Below are 18,493 nucleotides of genomic sequence, written 5' to 3'. Positions count from 1 at the left end.
TGGCTAATAGAGTGACCTTCTTAAAATCCAAATTTGGGCCAGGCATGGAGGCTCACGCCTGTAATCCTAGCACTTTGGGAGGCCGAGGCGGGTGGGTCACGAGGTCAGGAGATCGAGACCATCCTGGCCAACACGGTGAAACCCTGTCTCTGCTAAAAATACAAAAATTAGCCAGGCGTGGTGGCGGGCGCCTGTAGTCCTAGCTACTCGGGAGGTTGAGGCAGGAGAACGGTGTGAACCCAGGAGGCGGAGCTTGCAGTGAGCCGAGATTGTGCCACTGCACTCCAGCCTGGGCAACAGAGCGAGACTCCATCTCAAAAAAAAAAAAAATGCAAATTTGGCCAGTGCGGTGGCTCACGCCTGTAATCCCAGCACTTTGGGAGGCCAAGGCGGGTGGATCACAAGGTCAAGAGATCGAGACCATCCTGGCCAACATGGTGAAACCCCATCTCTACTAAAAATATAAAAAACTAGCTGGGTGTGGTGGCGCATGCCTGAGAATCGCTTGAACCCAGGAGGGGGAGCTTGCAGTGAGCAGAGATCGCTCCACTGCACTCCAGCCTAGTGACAGAGTGAGACTCCATCTATAAATAAAATAAAATCCAAATTTGATTAGACTACTCCTCCAAGCTAAAACCTAATTAAATTAATTTATTCCACTAAAATGACTGCCCATGTCTCTAGAAAAATATCAAAATCCTTAACATAGTACAATGCCTATTAGTATTTGCAGAGGCTTAATAAATATTTGTGGAAGGGAGAGAATCACGTTTGGATCTGGGAGGAACTGCCTTGTGCCTTCCTGTGTTGATTTGCCTTGTTTAAATCTCAGGGCACCTCTTCATTTCCAACTTCATGGAAGTACCTAATGGTAGCCTTTGTTTACTCAAGACCACACAGCTGGTGAATAGGAAACAAGTAGAATATATAGCCCTATTGTTTTTAACTGTAGAATCACAGTTAAGTGAGAAGCAATCAGTTTAAAAGTGATAACCACTGGCATGATGTTTGATCCTACCCAGACACCCCGCCAATAGTTTCTAGGCCTTGGTACAGTCTTTCAGAGATAAAGGAAATTCTCCTTCCATCTCAACAAAGAAGTCCCTTCATCTTTGGACAATTCCGAGTTATTGAAAATCAGGCAATTTAAAGACTACTCTATCCTAGCCAATTTATTGAAATATAGAGAGAGTCAAAGAGGGCTGAGAGAGAGAGAGAAACCTATATCCTCCTTTCTGTAGTGGTCCCAAGGTGCTTTGGGCCAGCTGCTTCCAAGAGAAGGAGAAGGTGGGTGACCTTGTCTTCAGCCTATTTAAGGAAGAGATCTGCAATATCTGTTCTCAAAGATTCTGCAAGATACTATAGACTAGCCAGGGACTAGAACAAGCATGGGATGTGTGTGGAAGAAATGGGATTAATCCCAGATCAAATGTTGGGTGGAATCCCAGCTGCTGCAGCTGCTGGGGGCTTAACCAGCTGTTCCCTGGGCAGCTGCAATGTTCACCCCAGGCCTGGTTCTTAGGATGACAGCTCTATCTCAGCTTGTGGCACTCAGCTCCAAGCTAAGCCAAGGCTCTGCTGGATGGATGGCTGGAAAGCAAAAGAGAATAGCAGAGAAGAAGTACCCAGTTCAAAGGACTTCTGTTTGGACATCATATGGTTTGAAATCAGACAACTGTGTTCTTAGGTTTTGCAGTCCCAAAGAGAGAAGTTAAGACACAGTTTAAGTTTCTGAGAGAAGCAAAGTCAGGGCTGGTGGTATCACCTTCAATTCTGTTCCATTGCTATCCTATCCTAGCCTAGCCTAGCCTAGCCTATCCTGCTCCAATTTCTCTACACGGCTCCCACCATCTGCTCCCATAACACACTCCGTGTGGGAGTGGGACCATTTCCTTCTTGTAATTGAAACTAGAGCAAGGACATTCAAATGCTCAATCGAGGACCAATCTACATAGGGATAAGGACTATCTAAAAAGTCCTATCTGACCAGGTGTGATGGCTCACGCCTATAATCCCAACACTTTGGGAGGCTGAGGCGGGTGGATCACCTGAGGTCAGGAGTTCAAGACCAGTCTGACTAACATGGTGAAACTCTGTCTCTACTAAAAATACATAATTAGCCAGGTGTGATGATGCATGCCTGTAATCCCAGCTACTTGGGAGGCTGAGGCAGGAGAATCGCTTGAACCCAGGAGGTAGAGGTTGCAGTGAGCCGAGATCACACCATTGCACTCCAGCCTGGGCAACAAGGGCAAAAAAACTCCACTGAAAAAAATAATAATAAATAAATAAATAAGTCCTATCTAATTGCTAGTTTCCCCTAATAGCTGGGATTATAGGCACACGCCACCATGCCCAGCTAATTTTTGTATTTTTTCAGTAGAGACAGGGTTTCACTATGTTGGCCAGGCTGGTCTCAAACTCCTGACCTCGTGACTTGTCTGCCTCAGCTTCCCAAAGTGTTGGGATTACAGGAGTGAGCCACGGCACCCAGCTGTGTTTTTTTGTCTTTGTTTTTGTTGTTGTTGTTGTTGTTTTGTTTGTTTGTTTTGATACAGAGTTTCGCTCTTATTGCTCAGGCTGGAGTGCAATGGCATGATCTCGGCTCACTGCAAACTTTGCCTCTGAGTTCAAGCAATTCTCTTGCCTCAGCCTCCCGAATAGCTGGGATTACAGGCATGTGCCACCACGCCTGGCGAATTTTATACTTTTAGTAGAGACGGGGTTTCTCCATGTTGGTCAGGCTGGTCTCGAAATCCCAACCTCAGGTGATCCGCCCACCTCGGCCTCACAAAGTGCTGGGATTACAGGCGTGAGCCACCGTGCCCAGTCTCAGTTTCCCTTTTTTTTTTTTTTTTTGAGACGGAGTCTTGCTCTGTCACCCAGGCTGGAGTGCAGTGGCCGGATCTCGGCTCACTGCAAGCTCCGCCTCCCGGGTTTACGCCATTCTCCTGCCTCAGCCTCCCGAGTAGCTGGGACTACAGGCATCCGTCACCTCGCCCGGCTAGTTTTTTGCACTTTTTAGTAGAGACGGGGTTTCACCGTGTTAGCCAGGATGGTCTCGATCTCCTGACCTCGTGATCCGCCCGTCTCGGCCTCCCAAAGTGCTGGGATTACAGGCTTGAGCCACCGCGCCCGGCCAAGTTTCCCTTTTAAAATGCAAGTTTGATTATTCCTCTCAGCAGGATTTTTCCCTTGCTTCAAATATTACCATTACTTTTCATCTTTAGGACAATATTCAAAATCCTTAAAGCAGGCTGGGTGCACTAGATCACACCTGTAATCCCAGTGCTTTGGGAGGCCAAGGTGGGAGGATTGCTTGAGACCAATAATTCAAGACCAGCCTAGGCAACATAGTGAGACCCCATCTCTACAAAAAGAAAACAAAGTTAGTTCATGCCTGTAGTCCTAGCTACAAGTTACTCAGCAGGCTGAGGCAGGAGGATGGCTTGAGCTCAGGCATTCCAGGCTTCAGTGACCTATGGTGGCACCACTGCACTCCAGCCTGGGAAATACAAGACCCGGATCACATCACCCTCTAGCTATACTGAACTTGCTGATGCTCCTTTGATCTCCTCAGATTCATCTTACTCTTGCTCCCCAAATCCAACCTTTTGCACATGCCGTTCCCTCTTGGACAACTCACACTCATCTTTCAGGTCTCAGTCTAAGTGTCACTTGTTACCACATTCAACAACCTCTAACCATTTATGCCTGTCTTGCCAGATGAACTACAAGAGCCATGGGGAGAAGAGATTGTGTCCCTGTCTGCTTCTATTGTCCTATCTCCATCACACAGCACAATACTTGACACATAGTAGGTACTCATGAAATTTTAATGAACTGAAAATAACCTCCTCTCAGGGAGATGCTTATTTGTATACATCCACCAAGTCACATACAGAGACAACAACAATGACAATATGCTGATTGGCCACAAAATTCCTTGCAGGGAAATAGACCCTGACCACCTTCTTTCCCATGATAACTGCCTCAGTCTTCCAACCAAAGAGGAAAGCTCCCTCCAATACTACAGAGACCACAAAAGCACAGTCAAAAATAAACATGTAGGCAAAGCCTGGTGACTCACGCCTATAACCCCAACACTTCGGGAGGCCAAGGTGGGAGGATCACTTGAGCTCAGGAGTTTGAGACTAACCTGGACAACATCACAAGACTCCATCCCTTTTTTTTTTTTTTGAAAGGGAGTTTCGCTCTTGTTGTCCAGGTTGGAGTGCATGATGCCATCTTGGCTCACCGCAACCTCCACCTCCCTAGTTCAAGCGATTCTCCTGCCTCAGCCTCCTGAGTAGCTGGGATTACAGGCATGCATCACCATGCCTGCTAATTTTGTATCTTTTTTTTTTTTTTTGAGACGGAGTCTCGCTCTGTCACCCAGGCTGGAGTGCAGTGGTGTGATCTCAGCTCACTGCATGCTCTGCCTCCCGGGTTCACACCATTCTCCTGCCTCAGCCTCCGGAGTAGCTGGGACTACAGGCGCCCGCCACTACGCCCAGCTAATTTTTTTGTGTTTTTAGTGTAGACAGGGTTTCTCCATGTTGGTAAGTCTGGTGTCAAACTCCCGGCTTCAGGTGATCCGCCTGCCTCGGCCTCCCAAACTGTTGGGATTACAGGTGTGAGCCACCATGCCCAGACCTTTTAAAAAAAAATTAGAATAAAATAAAATAAACATGTAGGCTAGGTGCAGTGGCTCATGCCTGTAATCCCAGCACTTTGGGGGGCCAAGGTGGGAGAATCACTTGAGGCCAGGAGTTTGAGACCAACCATAAACAACATAGTGAGACCCTGTCTCTACAAAAAATACAAAAATTAGCCAGGTGCGGTGGCATGTACCTTTAGTCCTAGCTACTCAGACGGCTGAGGTGGAAGGATCATCTGAGCCTGGGAGGTCGAGGCTGCAGTGATCCATGATTGCGCCCCTGAACATAGTGAGACTCTTTCTCAACAAATAAATAGCTGGGTGCAGTGGCTCACAACTGTAATCCCAGCACTTTGGGAGTCTTAGGCAGGGTGACTGCTTGAGTCCAGGAATTCCAGACCAGCCTGGGTAACATAGTGAGACCTCATCTTTACCAAAAAATCAAAAAATAAGGCGGGAGGATCTCTTGAGCCTGAGAGATTGAGGCTGCAATGAGCCGTGATCATGCCACTGCATTCCCACCTGGGTGGTGGGAATGAGAACCTGTCTCAAAATAAATACATAAATAAATAAATAATTTTTTCTTTCTTTCTTTCTTTTTTTTTTTAAAAGGCTCGGCAAGGTGGCTCACACCTGTAATTCCAGCATGTTGGGAGGCTGAGGCAGGCGGATTATTTGAAGTCAAGAGTTCAAGACCAGCCTGGCCAACATGGTGAAATGCAGTCTCTAATAAAAATACAAAAAAAAATTAGCGGGGTGCGATGGCTGGAGCCTGTAATCCCATCTACTTAAGAGGCTGAGGTAGGAGAATCACTTGAACCCAGAAGGCTGAGGTTGCAGTGAGCCTAGCCCTTGCCACTGCACTCCAGCCTGGGTGACAGAGTGAGACTCCATCTCAAACATAAATTAATAAATAATTAATTAAATTAAATAACCATGTGAAGTTTCTAGGTCAGAAATGCTCACTTTTCAGCCGGGTGCAGTGGCTCACGCCTGTAATCCCAGCACTTTGGGAGGCTGAGGCAGGCAGATGACGTGAGGTCAAGAGTTAGAGACCAGCCTGGCCAACATGGTGAAACCCCATCTCTACTAAAAGTACACAAATTAGCTGGACATGGTGGCAGATGCCTGTAGTCCCAGCTACTTGGGAGGCTGAGGTAGGAGAATCGCTTGAACCTGGGAGGCGGAGGTTGCAGTGAGCTGAGATCGTGCCATTGCACTCCAGCCTGGGTAACAAGAACGAAACTCCATCCCAAAGAAAAAAAAAGAAAGAAAGAAAGTAATGCTCGTTTTCAAGGACAGCTGATTACTTCCACTAAGTAGAGACCCTGTCTCAGCACTAGCCTCTTTCTACCTCAAATATTTCTGGAAGCTTGAACTAGTTTGCTAGAGCTACCATAACAAAATACCACAGACTGGGTGGCTTAAATAACAGAAATTTATTTTCTCACAGTTCCAGAGGCTGGAAGTCCAAGATCAAGGTTCTAGCTGATGTGCCTTCTGGAGAGGGCTCTCTTCCTGTCTTGTAGACAGCCACCTTCTCTCTATGTCCTCATATAGTCTTTCCTCAGTGCATGTGGTAGAGCTAGTACCCGAGCACTCTGATGTCTCTTCTTATAAGGGCACTGATCCTGTAGGATCAAGGCCCTACCCTTATGACCTCATTTAACCTTAATTACTTCCTTAGAGTCCCCTTCTCCAAATACAGACACAGTAGGGGTTAAGCCTTCAATATATGAATTTGAGCTGGAGGGAGGAGACACAAACATTCAGTCATAACAAAGTTCAATATTCCCTCTCCTTCTCTAGTCCAAAAAGAGCTAAGGGTCTTCTTATGCTTTCTGTGTTGGCGTACCAGCCTGCCATAGATTCCTGCCAGAAACCTGTATCAGTATATGTATTTCCTTAACTGGATGGCTAGATAGCTTTAGGGAGCTATCTAGCTATTTAGTTAGGGAGCCAATGAAAATGAGAGAGAAATAACTGTCAGAAAGCTGGGAGGACTTTATAGTGACACAGTGAAGGGAAGGAGAAAAGGTGAAAAACAGCTAAGGTCCAACAAGATGCGGCCCCATTCATCGAGGTGGTCTTATTTCTTTTTTTTTTAAAAAAAATATTTATTTGTTTATTTATTTTGAGCTCTTGCTCTGACACCCAGGCTGTAGTGCAGTGGTGTGATCATCGCTCACTGCAACCTTGAACTCCTGGGCTCATGAGATCCTCCCATCTGAGCCCCCCAAATAGCTGGGGCTACAGGCATGCACCACCACACCTGGCTAATTTTAAAAATTATTTTTTGTAGAGACAGGGTCTCACCATGTTGTCCAGCCTGATTTTTTTATTTTTATTTTTATTTATTATTTTTTGTTTAGATGGAATCTCACTCTGTCACCCAGGCTGGAGTATAGTGGCACAATCTCAGCTCACTACAACCTCTGCCTCCCAGGTAATTCTCTCAGCTCACTGCAACCTCTGCCTCCCAGGCAATTCTCCTGCCTCAGCCTCCCGTGTAGCTGGGATTACAGGCTCCCGCCACCATGCCTAGCTAATTTTGTATTTTTAGTAGAGACAGGGTTTTGCCGTGTTGGCCAGGCTTGTCTCGAACTTCTGACCTCAAGTGATCCACCCACTTTGGCCTCCCAAAGTGCTGGGATTACAGGCATGAGCCACCCGCACCTAGCCCAAGTCTTATTTCTTGTTACTCCTGTTTCATTTTGCCACTTACTGGCTGTGGTAACCTAGCCACGTGACTTAAGCCTCTCTTTGTCTCAGTTTCCTCTTTTACAACACCATCTCAGATTGTGATTGTGAGGATTAAATGAAAATGCAGGTAAAGTCCGGGTGTGGTGGCTCACGCCTTAATCCCAGTACTTCGGGAGGCCGAAGCGGGTGGATCACCTGAGATCAGGAGTTTGAGACCAGCCTGGCCAACACAGCGAAATCCTGTCTCTACTAAAAATACAAAAAATTAGCCGGACATGGTGGCAGGCACCTGTAATCCCAGCTACTCAGGAGGCTGAGGCAGGAAAATCGCTTGAACCCTGGAGTCAGAGGCTGCAGTGAGCCGAGATCATGCTACTGCACTCCAGCCTGGGCAATAAGAATGAAACTCGAAAGAAAGAAAGAAAAAAAGGGAAGGGAAGGGGAAGGGGAAGGGGGGAAAAGAAAATGCAGGTAAAATATCAGAGCAGGGCCTGGCATATCTTAAATTCTCAGTAACCATTAGCTACATATTGTTACATTTCCAGTCTTCTGCTCTAAATAAGTTGCACAGCTTCATCTCAGATTCTGAGTCCTTGCTCATGATGTTCCTTCTGCCTGGAATGCCCTTTCCAGTCTCCTCCGCCTACACATGCTTCAACATCCGAATCAGGCCCTCCTTTCTCCTCAAGGCCTTCTCTGTACTAATATGGCATTTACCACCGGTTCAACTCAGCCAAATTAAGTAACAATGTTAAATATTTTCTGTGTTTATGTCTACTTCCCCAGGGAAGAAGCTATTTGTTAACCTTTTGTGTTTTTCAGTGGGGAATACAGGGCTATGCTGCAGATGTTCAGTAAATCCTGCTTGAAGGAAGGAAAGAAGGAATAAAAGACTGGATTCTGGGCAGATACACAGGTCACCTGAAACCTTTAGGCAGTGGTTCTCAACTCTGATTTCTCAATACGCAGACAGGTATTGCCAGGGTGATCACAAAATGCTTCACAAATTCTCAAAACAAGATTACTTTTAATTATACTTCTTCAGAAAAGTAATCTCAGGCACTACCTGGGACCCCATTATGTTTTCACCTCCTTGACTACTGAGCTCAAGGGTCACAAAGGTGAGGGACATGAAGAGTCAACTTCAATATGTAAAGAAATCTGAACTACTACAGAAATGCTGCTAGTATACCTCCAGCTTCTGAAAGTGCTGTGATACAACCCCAGAAAGTTTGCACGACTGATGCTTTTAGTGGAATGGTGAGGAAAGAAGCAATCGGGAGGCAGCAAAGTCAGTGAGAAGTGGCCAAAGAATAGAAAACATTTACTGAGTGCCTATTCCACATCCAGCACAATCCTTGTCAACCATCCTGTCACAGAGGTATCATTATCCCCAGATCTAGCTGACTTATAAGCTGAATCATCATTGCCTATTTTGTTGATGGTAAAATGTGTTGCAATTGGGAGGTACTGCATGGCGAAGTGAATATGCCCACCTGCTACACCGAGATGCTGCTTGAACGCAAGTCATGCATTTTTTTTTTTTTTTTTTAAGAGCTAGGAGGGGCCTCAAAGGAATAAAGATAATAAAGGGAGGAAGTGCGGGTTGAGAGGTAAACCTCAAGCCTAGAAAATTACTTACAGAGTGTAGTTTAAGGGAAACCAATGAGTTCTCCTTGTCCTGAAACCTCTCCCTAGCTAACTTATTACAGTGCTAGGAATCATCACCATTATGATTTTATGGTTAAAGGTTAAAACTGTAAGATATATGTATTACTGCTGGGCACAGGGGCTCACACCAGTAATTCCAGCACTTTGTGGGGCGAAGGCAGGAGCCTAGGAGTTCAAGACCAGCCTGGTCAACGTAACAAGACTGTCTCTACAAAAAATACAAACGTTAGCCAGGCATAGCAGCATGCACCTGTAGTCCCAGCTATCTGAGAGGCTGAGGTGGGAGGATTGCTTGAGCCCAGGAAGTTGAAGCTGCAGGGAGCCAAGGTCGCACCACTGCACTCCAGCATGGGCGACAGAGCGAGATCCTGTCTGTTTAAAAATACATGTATATATATGCATTACCTGATTACCTGGGAAGGGCAGTAAAGCCAAGGAGCCCATCAACATAGGAAAACTAATTCGTTTATCAGATTTGTCATCACCTGTGGTGCCATGACAGGAAGGCACCAGATCTGATAAAAAGAGACAAGGGTAAGTTTAGAAAGTAGGAAAGGTCCACAGCTTGGGATGTGTTTCTGAGACATGGAAAAACAAAGGTGGCAACAGACCCCCAATGTGGGTTGAGGGCAGTGGTAGGTGGAAGGACACCAAAGGTAAACTTGGCCTGCTTCCGAATATTGCCTTTATCAAGCACTACCTGGAATGCTATTATGCTTTCACTTCCTTGACAACTGAACTCAAGGGTCATGAGGGTGAGGGACATGAGGCGGCAACTTTGATATGTAAGGAAGTCTGGGCTACTACAGGTATACTAGTAGGGCATCTGCAGCTTCCAGGAACCACAGAGCTAAACTAGGCAGGAGGGATGTAAAAGTGCCATGGTTTGGAAGGACTTTCCCAAGGAGAAGCAGGTGGACTCCTTGATAGCTCCTGATATGCGTGGCTCAGCGCTGGCAGTTTAACAAGGCCCACCCATCATCTCTCCCCTCCTGGGAGCAGGCTCCTTTGCGCAGGTCCAGTACACCCTTCCATGTCTGAGACCTCTTTCCTTCCGTTTCAGAGAACCACATATATAGGCCTAGAATTATCTTGAAGGCCACCAGAGGGCGGTGTATAGCAGGGACCCTGTGCGGTGGGAGCGCACTTCTGCTACTGACAAGGGCGAGCTCCGGATGGTACCAACAACCCCCGACTATTTCCTCCTCCCTGCCTCACCTCCACCCAAGACACTTCCCTTCTGGAGCAGCCCAGCTTCCTCCTGAGCTTCCATTCCTAACTCAGGGACACCCGCCTGCCTGGATTCCAGGTGTCTACTGCGTTGGAACCTAAAAGTTCCAAAAACACCCAGGCTAGGGAAGCACAGCTGGTGATAATGGGAGAGGGAGAAGGAGGCGCAGAAGACCAAGCCAGTAGAAACAACAATTAGGGCCAGCGATCAGGAGGGGAGCTTGTGTTGTAATGCTGATATGCCTTTGTTTAGGGAATCTACTTCCCCCACATACACCCAGGCCTAACCCATTCTCTCTCTCTGAGCAGCCCTTCAGTAAGGAAATATTCCAGCCCCTTACCATGCTCCCCTTCCTTTTACAGGCCATGAGTATGTGAGGATTGCCAAGTTATTAGCCAGGTTTCCCATGGATCATCAGTTGGCCCAGTGGCATATCAGAAAAAACATCCACCCCATCCAGGCCCTGCCACCAGGGTAGGATGGGGACCAGGACTACTGGCTAATAATAGGGGACTAGATGTTTTGAGTATCAGTACTCATAAGGGCCTGAGCCCCTGCTGGAGCCCCTATAAACAGAGAAGAGGTGTGCATAGTCTTTCCCACCCCGGACAACCCTGGCCCCTTCAGCCGCAGAAGCAAAATGCTGATCCTCTCTGGGTGGGAGATGGAAACAGCAGCCTGGAAAAGGGTACGACTCTTGTGGGCTCTGTTGCTTATGGGTTGGGATGCCCCTTCTGAAGGGAGGAAAAGGGTCCCAAAGACCCTGCTGAGGAAGGAGGGGAAGCCGGAAGTAAGGTGTTAACTCAGGTTGGCCACCTTTCTTCCCCTCTCTGGAGGTGAATCACCCTCTGAATGGAGGTGTTTTCCAGTAAGCTCCTGAAAGCCTTCCCTTTATTAGCCCACCTTGTAGGAAAATGTCAGATGTCAGACTGGCTGGCGGTGTCAGACAGTGTTAATGCCATGCCCCAGCCCCTTACCTTGGCAAGCTGGGCAAGGGAATCATTATATTACAATTTATAAATAAGAGAAATAAAATAAAATTATTGGGTGGGGCTGAGGCACTGGGGGAGAGGCTAAATAGTCCTTTTTTTTTTTTGGAGACAGGGTCTCGCTCTGTTGCCCAGGCTGTAGTGCAGTGGCGGGATCTCGGCTCACTGCAAGCTCCGCCTCCCGGGTTCACGCCATTCTCCTGCCTCAGCCTCCCGAATAGCTGGGATTACAGGCGCCCGCCACCACGCCTGGCTAATATCTTTCTTTCTTTCTTTCTTTTTTTTTTTTTTTTTTTTTTTTTTGAGGCGGAGTCTCACTCTGTCGCCCGGACTGGAGTGCAGTGGCCAGATCTCAGCTCACTGCAAGCTCCGCCTCCCGGGTTTACGCCATTCTCCTGCCTCAGCCTCCCCAGTAGCTGGGACTACAGGCGCCCGCCACCTCGCCCGGCTAGTTTTTTTTTTGTATTTTTAGTAGAGACGGGGTTTCACTGTGTTAGCCAGGATGGTCTCGATCTCTTGACCACGTGATCCGCCCGTCTCGGCCTCCCAAAGTGCTGGGATTACAGGCTTGAGCCACCGCGCCCGGCCTCTTTTTTTTTTTTTTTTGTATTTTTAGTAGAGACGGGGTTTCATCGTGTTAGCCAGGATGGTCTGAATCTCCTGACCTCGTGATCTATCCGCCTCGGCCTCTCAAAGTGCTAGGATTACAGGCGTGAGCCACCGCGCCCAGCCTAAATAGTCCTCTTTAAGGAGTGCGCACCATCAGCTCCACCTACCTAGGACCCGGATCACCTCCTCTAAGTTCGAGGTTGCCCCTAAGCCAGGCATAGCCCCATTTTCTCCCTCCCCCTCCCTCGCCCTCCCTTCCAGTCTGCATCGTCTGCTGCCCACACCCCCACATCTCAGCCAGCAGGCCCTCGTTTCCTCGGGCGCTTCGAGGTTTCTATGCCTGGGACGCTCAGCCCAGCAGCTCCTCTGCCAAGCGGTAGAGGAGCCGAGAGTACCAATGCATGCCAGTCGGCTGGACGGCCCCGCCAGGGAGCAGCGCCCCTAGCGCGTGCAGCAGTCGCAAGGGGGCAAAAGCGCGGTGCGCCCACTGGTGACTCTCCAGAACCGCGTAGCACGAGGCCAGGACATCGTTCACCAGCAGCGTCCCGTGCGCTGTGAGCGGCGCGAACACGCCCACGGCTTCCTCTCGCGCCACACGGGCCACGCGCGTTGGCCGAAGCGCGTCCCCGCCGGGCGCCAGCACCGAATCCCCAGCGCGTAGCCGGCGCGCGAACACCGGTGCAAAGTCGCCTGGCGAGGGCGCCGGCCCTCGAGCCGCAAACACCAGGTGCCAGGGTGTGAGCAACAGTTTGCGTGGGGGCCGCTCGGTCTCCACAGCCACAAATGAAGCCCGGCGCTGCAAGTCCCGGTCCAGGAAGAGCAGCACCGGCGTGGGCACCACCCGGCCTGACGCATCGGCAGCCAAAACCCAGTCTCCGCGGTGCAGTTCCCGCAGCCCCTTCCGCTCGCCGCTCCACAGGCGCACAGTTGCATTTCCCGGAAAGCAGCCGCCCGCCCGGACCGCCAGTGAATTATCTGCAGGGAACAACCACAGGGAGGATTGAATCAAGATCAGTGGTTCCAGAATGATGGTACCGAGTCTCAAGGCCAGCGCAGACATCGCCAGTCCTGGACAACACAATTTCCCATTAACCTGACTGGCCGCAACCTGGGCAGAAAAGGAAGGGTGGTTTTCTTTCTTTTCTTTTCCTTTTTCTTCTCTTATTTATTTATTTATTTATTTAGAGATAGGGTCTCCCTCTGTCGCCCAGTAGATGGAGTGCAGTGGCAGCATCTCGGCTCACCGCAACTTCTACCTCCCGGGTTCAAGCGATTCTCGTGCCTCAGTCTCACGAGTAGCTGGGATTACAGGCATGCGCCACCACGCCGGACTAATTTTTGTATTTATAATACAGACGGGATTTCACCATGTTGGCCAGGCTGATCTCGAACTCCTGACCTCAAGTGATCCTCCCGCCTTGGCCTCCCAAAGTGCTGGGATTAGAGGCGTGAGGCACCGCCTCGGCCCCTGGACGGGTGTTTTTCAACACTAAAGCCCGCTTGGTCTCCCCTAGGGTGGCAACAGGACTACTGCAGACTCAGTTTCCCGGAGGGAGCCCCCTTTGGGCGGATTTTACCACCCTCCTCCTACTGTACCAGCTTTGACCGACACGTGGACGTGGTTGCGGGACTCGTAGTAGACCCAGTCGAAGCCGGCTTCCACTGCGAGGCGCGCCAGCAACCCATACTTGTTGCGGTCGCGGTCAGACGTGGTGATGTCCAAAGCACGGCCTTCGTAGTGGAGTGAATCCTGAGCGTGGTGGCCGTCCTCGTCCCAGCCCTCAGTCACTCGTAGGCGCACTCCGGGCCACATGTTCATCACCGCAATGGCCAACGCATTCACCCGTTCCTTACAACGCTGGCGGGGAATAAAGGAGTCAGTCTCCCCACCACCGCCCTGGGGGCAAAAGGGACCTGGATAGGACGGTTGATTCTTTGTTATTCCGGCCCCACTCCTCCCCCTCCCAGCTTTTGAGTGTCCTGGAGAAATGAGAATCTGAGTAGATGGTAGTCGCCAATCTGCACTCCGTTCCCAGGGCGTTGTTGAACTGTGGGGTCACCTCTGAGGTTGAGAGGGGATGCCCACACCTACCTCCTTCCCCATTTTTAATGCCCGTTCCTCACCCCTATTGGTTCTGGGACAGCGGCTTAACCTGGGAGAAGGCCAGAGTTGGGAGGGCGAATGGAAGCGTGGTCAGGGAGGGCCTGGTTGCTCCCGGGGAGCCCCTGTTTGAGCCTGGCCCCCGCCCCAGGCACCGGCTCTCCTCCCTCCTCCTGATTCATCTTTTGTTTCATTGCCTTCCCTGGCACCGGGCATCGCTTCCTTCCTTCCTTCCTCCTCCTCCTTTCAGCCCCTAGCATTAACCCCTTCGTGCTCCGGGTGCCCCCCACAGAGGTGCCCAAGAGGAGCTGTGCGGGATCAAGGCTGCTGGAAAAAGGATTGGGGTGGCGGGGGTTGCGCGAAGTACAATGGCCATTCTCCGGGATGACTTAACCGAGCGAGAATCCTGAGCCCAGGCCGGGGACGCGCAGGGAGAAGCGGACTCAGCAGCTCCGGCCACAAAGGCGCTTTTCAGCCGCCCCGGCTCAGGGAGAGGAAAGGGCAGAAAGCCGCGCCCTCCATCCCTGCTCCGTCCGGCTAGGTCCCCTCCCCCTGCGTGGCCAGTCTTCCCAGTTCCAGCTAAGGCTCTGCCAGTCCGGAGAGCCCCCATCTCTCCCATCTCTGCTCTAGATGCAGCCCAGAAGGGCGTGAGAATAGCACCTGAGAATAACGGGATCCTTGCGCGGATCTGGGGAGCCCCCTGCAGGGTGAGAGTGGAGAAGAGGAAAAGAAGCTGCGGCTGTAAGCCTGCACCTGGGGGAGTGAGACCACAGTTATCTTGGCCGCTCCAGCCTGGGAGCGGGAGACCTTGGCGCGCACCATAGCAGGGACACCGCGGGAGGAGGCGCAGAGGGACAGCTTCCTTTTCTTCTTTCCCCTCCGACCTCTCACCTCGGACTTGGTTTCCTCCTAACAGAAGGACACTTTTCCCCTCTCCTTCTCTAGTCGTCTCCACCTCCGCAGAGTTGGGGGGTGGGGGAAAAACAGGAAAAGTGGTAGCTCCTTCCAACTTTGTCGTTTCGTCCCCTAAGGAGGCCCCGAGGCCCTGACCTGCGGGGGCAGCAGCCCAGTGCAGAGCCAACTCAATGGAGGCCTTTTGCAGCCAGGGTGTGGGAGATAAGCAAGACTGAGGGGGCTCCCAGGCCTGTCGGATCCCCTCCTGAGCCTGTCCCTTGTTCTGCCCACTCTGCTGCAGGTGGCAACCAGAGAAAAGGCTCACAATGTTCCACAGCCAAGGAGGAAAGAAGAAATGCCCCTTGTCCAATCTCTGGGTAGGAGGAAGGCTTCAGGGCAGAAGCAAAAGGAATTCTTTCTCCCCTGGACAGGTTTTCCTAACAAAGTAACCTGGAAAACTATGGCAATTAATCAGAGGAAATCCGTACCCCTCCCTCTCCCCTCACCTCCCCACTCCATACACAATTAGGTGGTGTAATGGAAAGTATATAGGGCTTAGAATCAGGAGTCCTGAATTCTAGTCCCAGCTATGCCACTTTAAATTGTGAGAGTTTAAATTGCTTTTCCTCCTGGGGAAAGACCAGCTCTCAGATGTAAAATGAGGGTGGCAGTTAGGGTGGGGAGGGTTGGAGGAATGTGATCTCCCAAGTTTTCTTTCAGTTTTAACATTCAAGATCACTGGCCAGGCTGGATGAAGTGGCTCACACCTGTAATCCCAGCACTTTGGGAGGCCGAGTCGAGAGGATCCCTTGAGCTCAGGAGTTCAAGACTAGCCTAGGCAACATGGCAAGACCTCATCTCTACAAAAAATAAAAAATAAATCACTGGCAAGAGGTGGTCCTTCTCTTCCAAGGCATTGCCCACCTCACTCTAGGCTGATTCAGTTCCAGTGCTCAAAAATGGTAGTTGAATTTATCTTAATTATGTAATTCCAAGGAAAGCCCCTGAGATAGGCAGAGCTTGGAAGACTTAGGAGCCCTCTGATTCTCAGGTGGGTCCATCTGTTATTCTTACTGAGGATGACTTTTTACCCCAAGATTGTCGTTTGGACCCTAGGATAGCCCTAGAATAGACCCTAGAATAGATGTGTCCTGGTTCTAGGACGTTTCCCATGCCAAAAGCAATTTCTGCCCAGCCCCTCCTCAGGTACATGGTCTGGTGACCTGACCCTTGGCCACCCCTGTCCCAGTCCTTTTCAGTCTCTTCTTTTCGACCCACAGAGCTTTTCTACAATCAGGTCAGGAGCCAGGCTTCTGTCTGCTGCCTAGCCAGCTCCTGGCCCCCAGCTCACCCCAGCCCTTCCTGCCTAGCTGGGTGGCTGACCCCCGGTCCACGCCTCAGCCATTTCCCGTCTCGCCTGCCGCCATCCTCCTTTCCCCGCCCTGGCTGCCTCTCCCAGCTTCACTCTCACTAGTCAGTCCCTCCTCCCCTCCCCATCCCAGACTCTTCTAGTCAGGATCCCTCCTAACCACTCTGTCCAGCCAGTAAGGATTTTTTTCCCCCCGGGGCTGGTGACAAGGAAGATCTTTAAGGCTAAAGTCTCTGTAGGTGAAGCTGGACTCACTCTCCTGGGCTGCCACAGGAAAACGGAGGAGCTGGCAGTGCCCTGGCTCAGGTAGTGAGAGGCCCTCCTTACCTCGGTCATCAGGCGGTCCGCACCACTGTTCTCCTCATCCTTGAAGATGATGTCGGGGTTGTAGTTGGGCACGAGGTCCCGGAAGCGCTCGGAGCCCCTTGCCACCCTCCCCTCGGCAGGCCCACTGGCGCCCAGGGTCCGCTCGGGCACGCCGGGCACAAATTGCTTGTAGAGTAGCGGCACGAGCTGCTTGCGCGCATAGCGGCGCCGGCCAACCGGCCCCCGGCCCGGCCCGCAGCTCTGGGCTGGCAGCGCCAGAAGTGCCAAGCAGCACAGGGGCAGCAGATTGGTCAGGAGAGCCATGGATACAGCGGACCTGGGCCAAGAGCGAGCGTTCCTGTCCTCACTAACTCTCCTGTCAGTTAGGCATCTCCACAGGCACCAGAGAGGGCAGCAGGCAGAGCTGCCCCCTGAGTGCCCTAGAGCTCTTGTGGCTCCGTGCACCTGGCTGCTGCTAGCTCTGCCCACGTGCCCCCCGGGGGCGGGGGGGCGTCTAGGACCTGCTACTGACGAACCATCATAGCAGGGAAGGGGGGTCGTGGGTGAGTGCCAGCCCAGCCCGTCTCTGCTGCAGGACTCTGGTGCTGCCAGAACGCCCGGACTCCGGACTCCGCCTTAAGTGGCCCCTGGCCCCGCCCTCCGCCCTTCTCCCAAGATCGTCCCACCCCTTCTCACCCGGGCGGGGGATCTAGCCGGTCACTGCTGGTCCATTTTGCGACTGAAGTGTGTCCCATCCTGGAAACCAGGCAAACACCTGCCTAGGAAATCCTTGTAGCTTTACAGTCCTTGGCTGCCTAAACATCTTTCTACCTCCAAGCCTAAACTTGGAACCACACCACCGTCCTCTGATACTCGAATTGGAATTTTTGCTCTCTCAAAGCCTACCCTGGCAGGCCATGCCCTCCGCTGTCATCCAGGAAGTATGGGTTCCAATTTCTGCCCAAGACCAGCCAAGCCCTTTGGGCAGACAACCAGAGCCTCCCTTCTCTGTGGTCCTCCGCAGATCTCCCCAACTTCCATCTCTCCTCACACTCAGCATTAAGCAGGACTGGGAGGTGAGGATACCAGGGGCCCATTTCTCTACTAACTTTACAATCTCCTTTGGAACTTCCCCAGAACCGGGACAGAGCTTGGTACTTATTGTCTGGTTTAGGACTTCCAACTTTTTTCCCCTTCTCTTCTTTGCCAGGCATCTACTAGCTGCTGCTTTTCAAATGAATAACTTGCCGGTTGGAAGCTGCTGAAGGGCAGTGGACATTCAAAAGTCTTTGTAAGAGGTGAGGATCACTTCCCTTAACTGTCCATCTAGGCACTTCTCCAGCTTTCTCCCTTTCTGGACTCCGGGGCTCCATTTTCAGCCACTCAGATCTCATCTCAGAGGCACCACATCCAATTTCTTTTGTTCAGAAGTCATTTCTTCAAGAAGCCTTCCTTGATGTCCCAACACTGCCCACCTGTGTTCCCTCAAGAATCAGTACTTAACTGCAGTGGTAGAACAGTATTAGAATTATTTGGCACCTTACTAGACAAAGCAATCTTAAGCACACATATTTATCATGTATCTCCAAGGTTAAGTGTCTACTCTACAGAAGGGTGCTCTGCAAGTATTTGTGGAATCTACACTTTGTGTTTCATACTCACTCTCCCCTCACCCCACTCTATGGCTAGTACTCATAGCAACTTAGCGTACATTAGAAAAAAACCAGGCCAGGCAAAGTGGCTCACGCCTGTAATCCCAATACTTTGGGAGGCTGAGGCAAAGACTGCTTGAGGCCATGAGTTGAAGACCAACCTGGTCAACATAGTGAGACCCCATTTCAAAAAAATAATAATAATTAGTGGGGGATGGTGGTACATGCCTGTAGTCTTACGTACTCAGGAGGCTGAGGAAGGAGGATCACTTGGGTCCAAGAGTTCAAGGTTGTAGTGATCTAAGATC

General features: G+C 50.6%; 1 protein-coding gene across 1 annotated transcript; it reads right to left on the bottom strand.

The window, feature by feature from the left end:
- Positions 1-11,869: 11,869 nt before the first annotated feature.
- Positions 11,870-18,346, bottom strand: DHH (desert hedgehog signaling molecule). Its single transcript, XM_033222218.1, has 3 exons — positions 16,555-18,346; positions 13,460-13,721; positions 11,870-12,838 (listed from the first exon to the last, which is right to left on the bottom strand). The coding sequence occupies exons 1-3, from the start codon at positions 16,855-16,857 to the stop codon at positions 12,213-12,215; spliced, it is 1,191 nt and encodes a 396-aa protein (XP_033078109.1). The 5' UTR covers positions 16,858-18,346; the 3' UTR covers positions 11,870-12,212.
- Between the last annotated feature and the right edge of the window lie 147 nt (positions 18,347-18,493).

This window comes from Trachypithecus francoisi, unplaced genomic scaffold (assembly GCF_009764315.1).
Source record: "Trachypithecus francoisi isolate TF-2019V2 unplaced genomic scaffold, Tfra_2.0 Lachesis_group11, whole genome shotgun sequence".
NCBI lineage: Eukaryota > Metazoa > Chordata > Mammalia > Primates > Cercopithecidae > Trachypithecus > Trachypithecus francoisi.
Note: the sequence above shows the minus strand (reverse complement) of the source record. Positions and strands in the feature narration are given on the sequence as shown.

What these genes read in the sequence shown, in the direction of transcription:
- DHH (XM_033222218.1), bottom strand. Translation starts at nt 16,857, where the DNA reads ATGGCTCTCCTGACCAATCTGCTGCCCCTGTGCTGCTTGGCACTTCTG. An exon ending in CGGACCGCCTGATGACCGAG is followed by an intron (nt 13,722 to 16,554) that starts GTAAGGAGGGCC and finishes ATTCCCCGCCAG; the next exon opens with CGTTGTAAGGAACGGGTGAA. An exon ending in CCACGTGTCGGTCAAAGCTG is followed by an intron (nt 12,839 to 13,459) that starts GTACAGTAGGAG and finishes TGTTCCCTGCAG; the next exon opens with ATAATTCACTGGCGGTCCGG.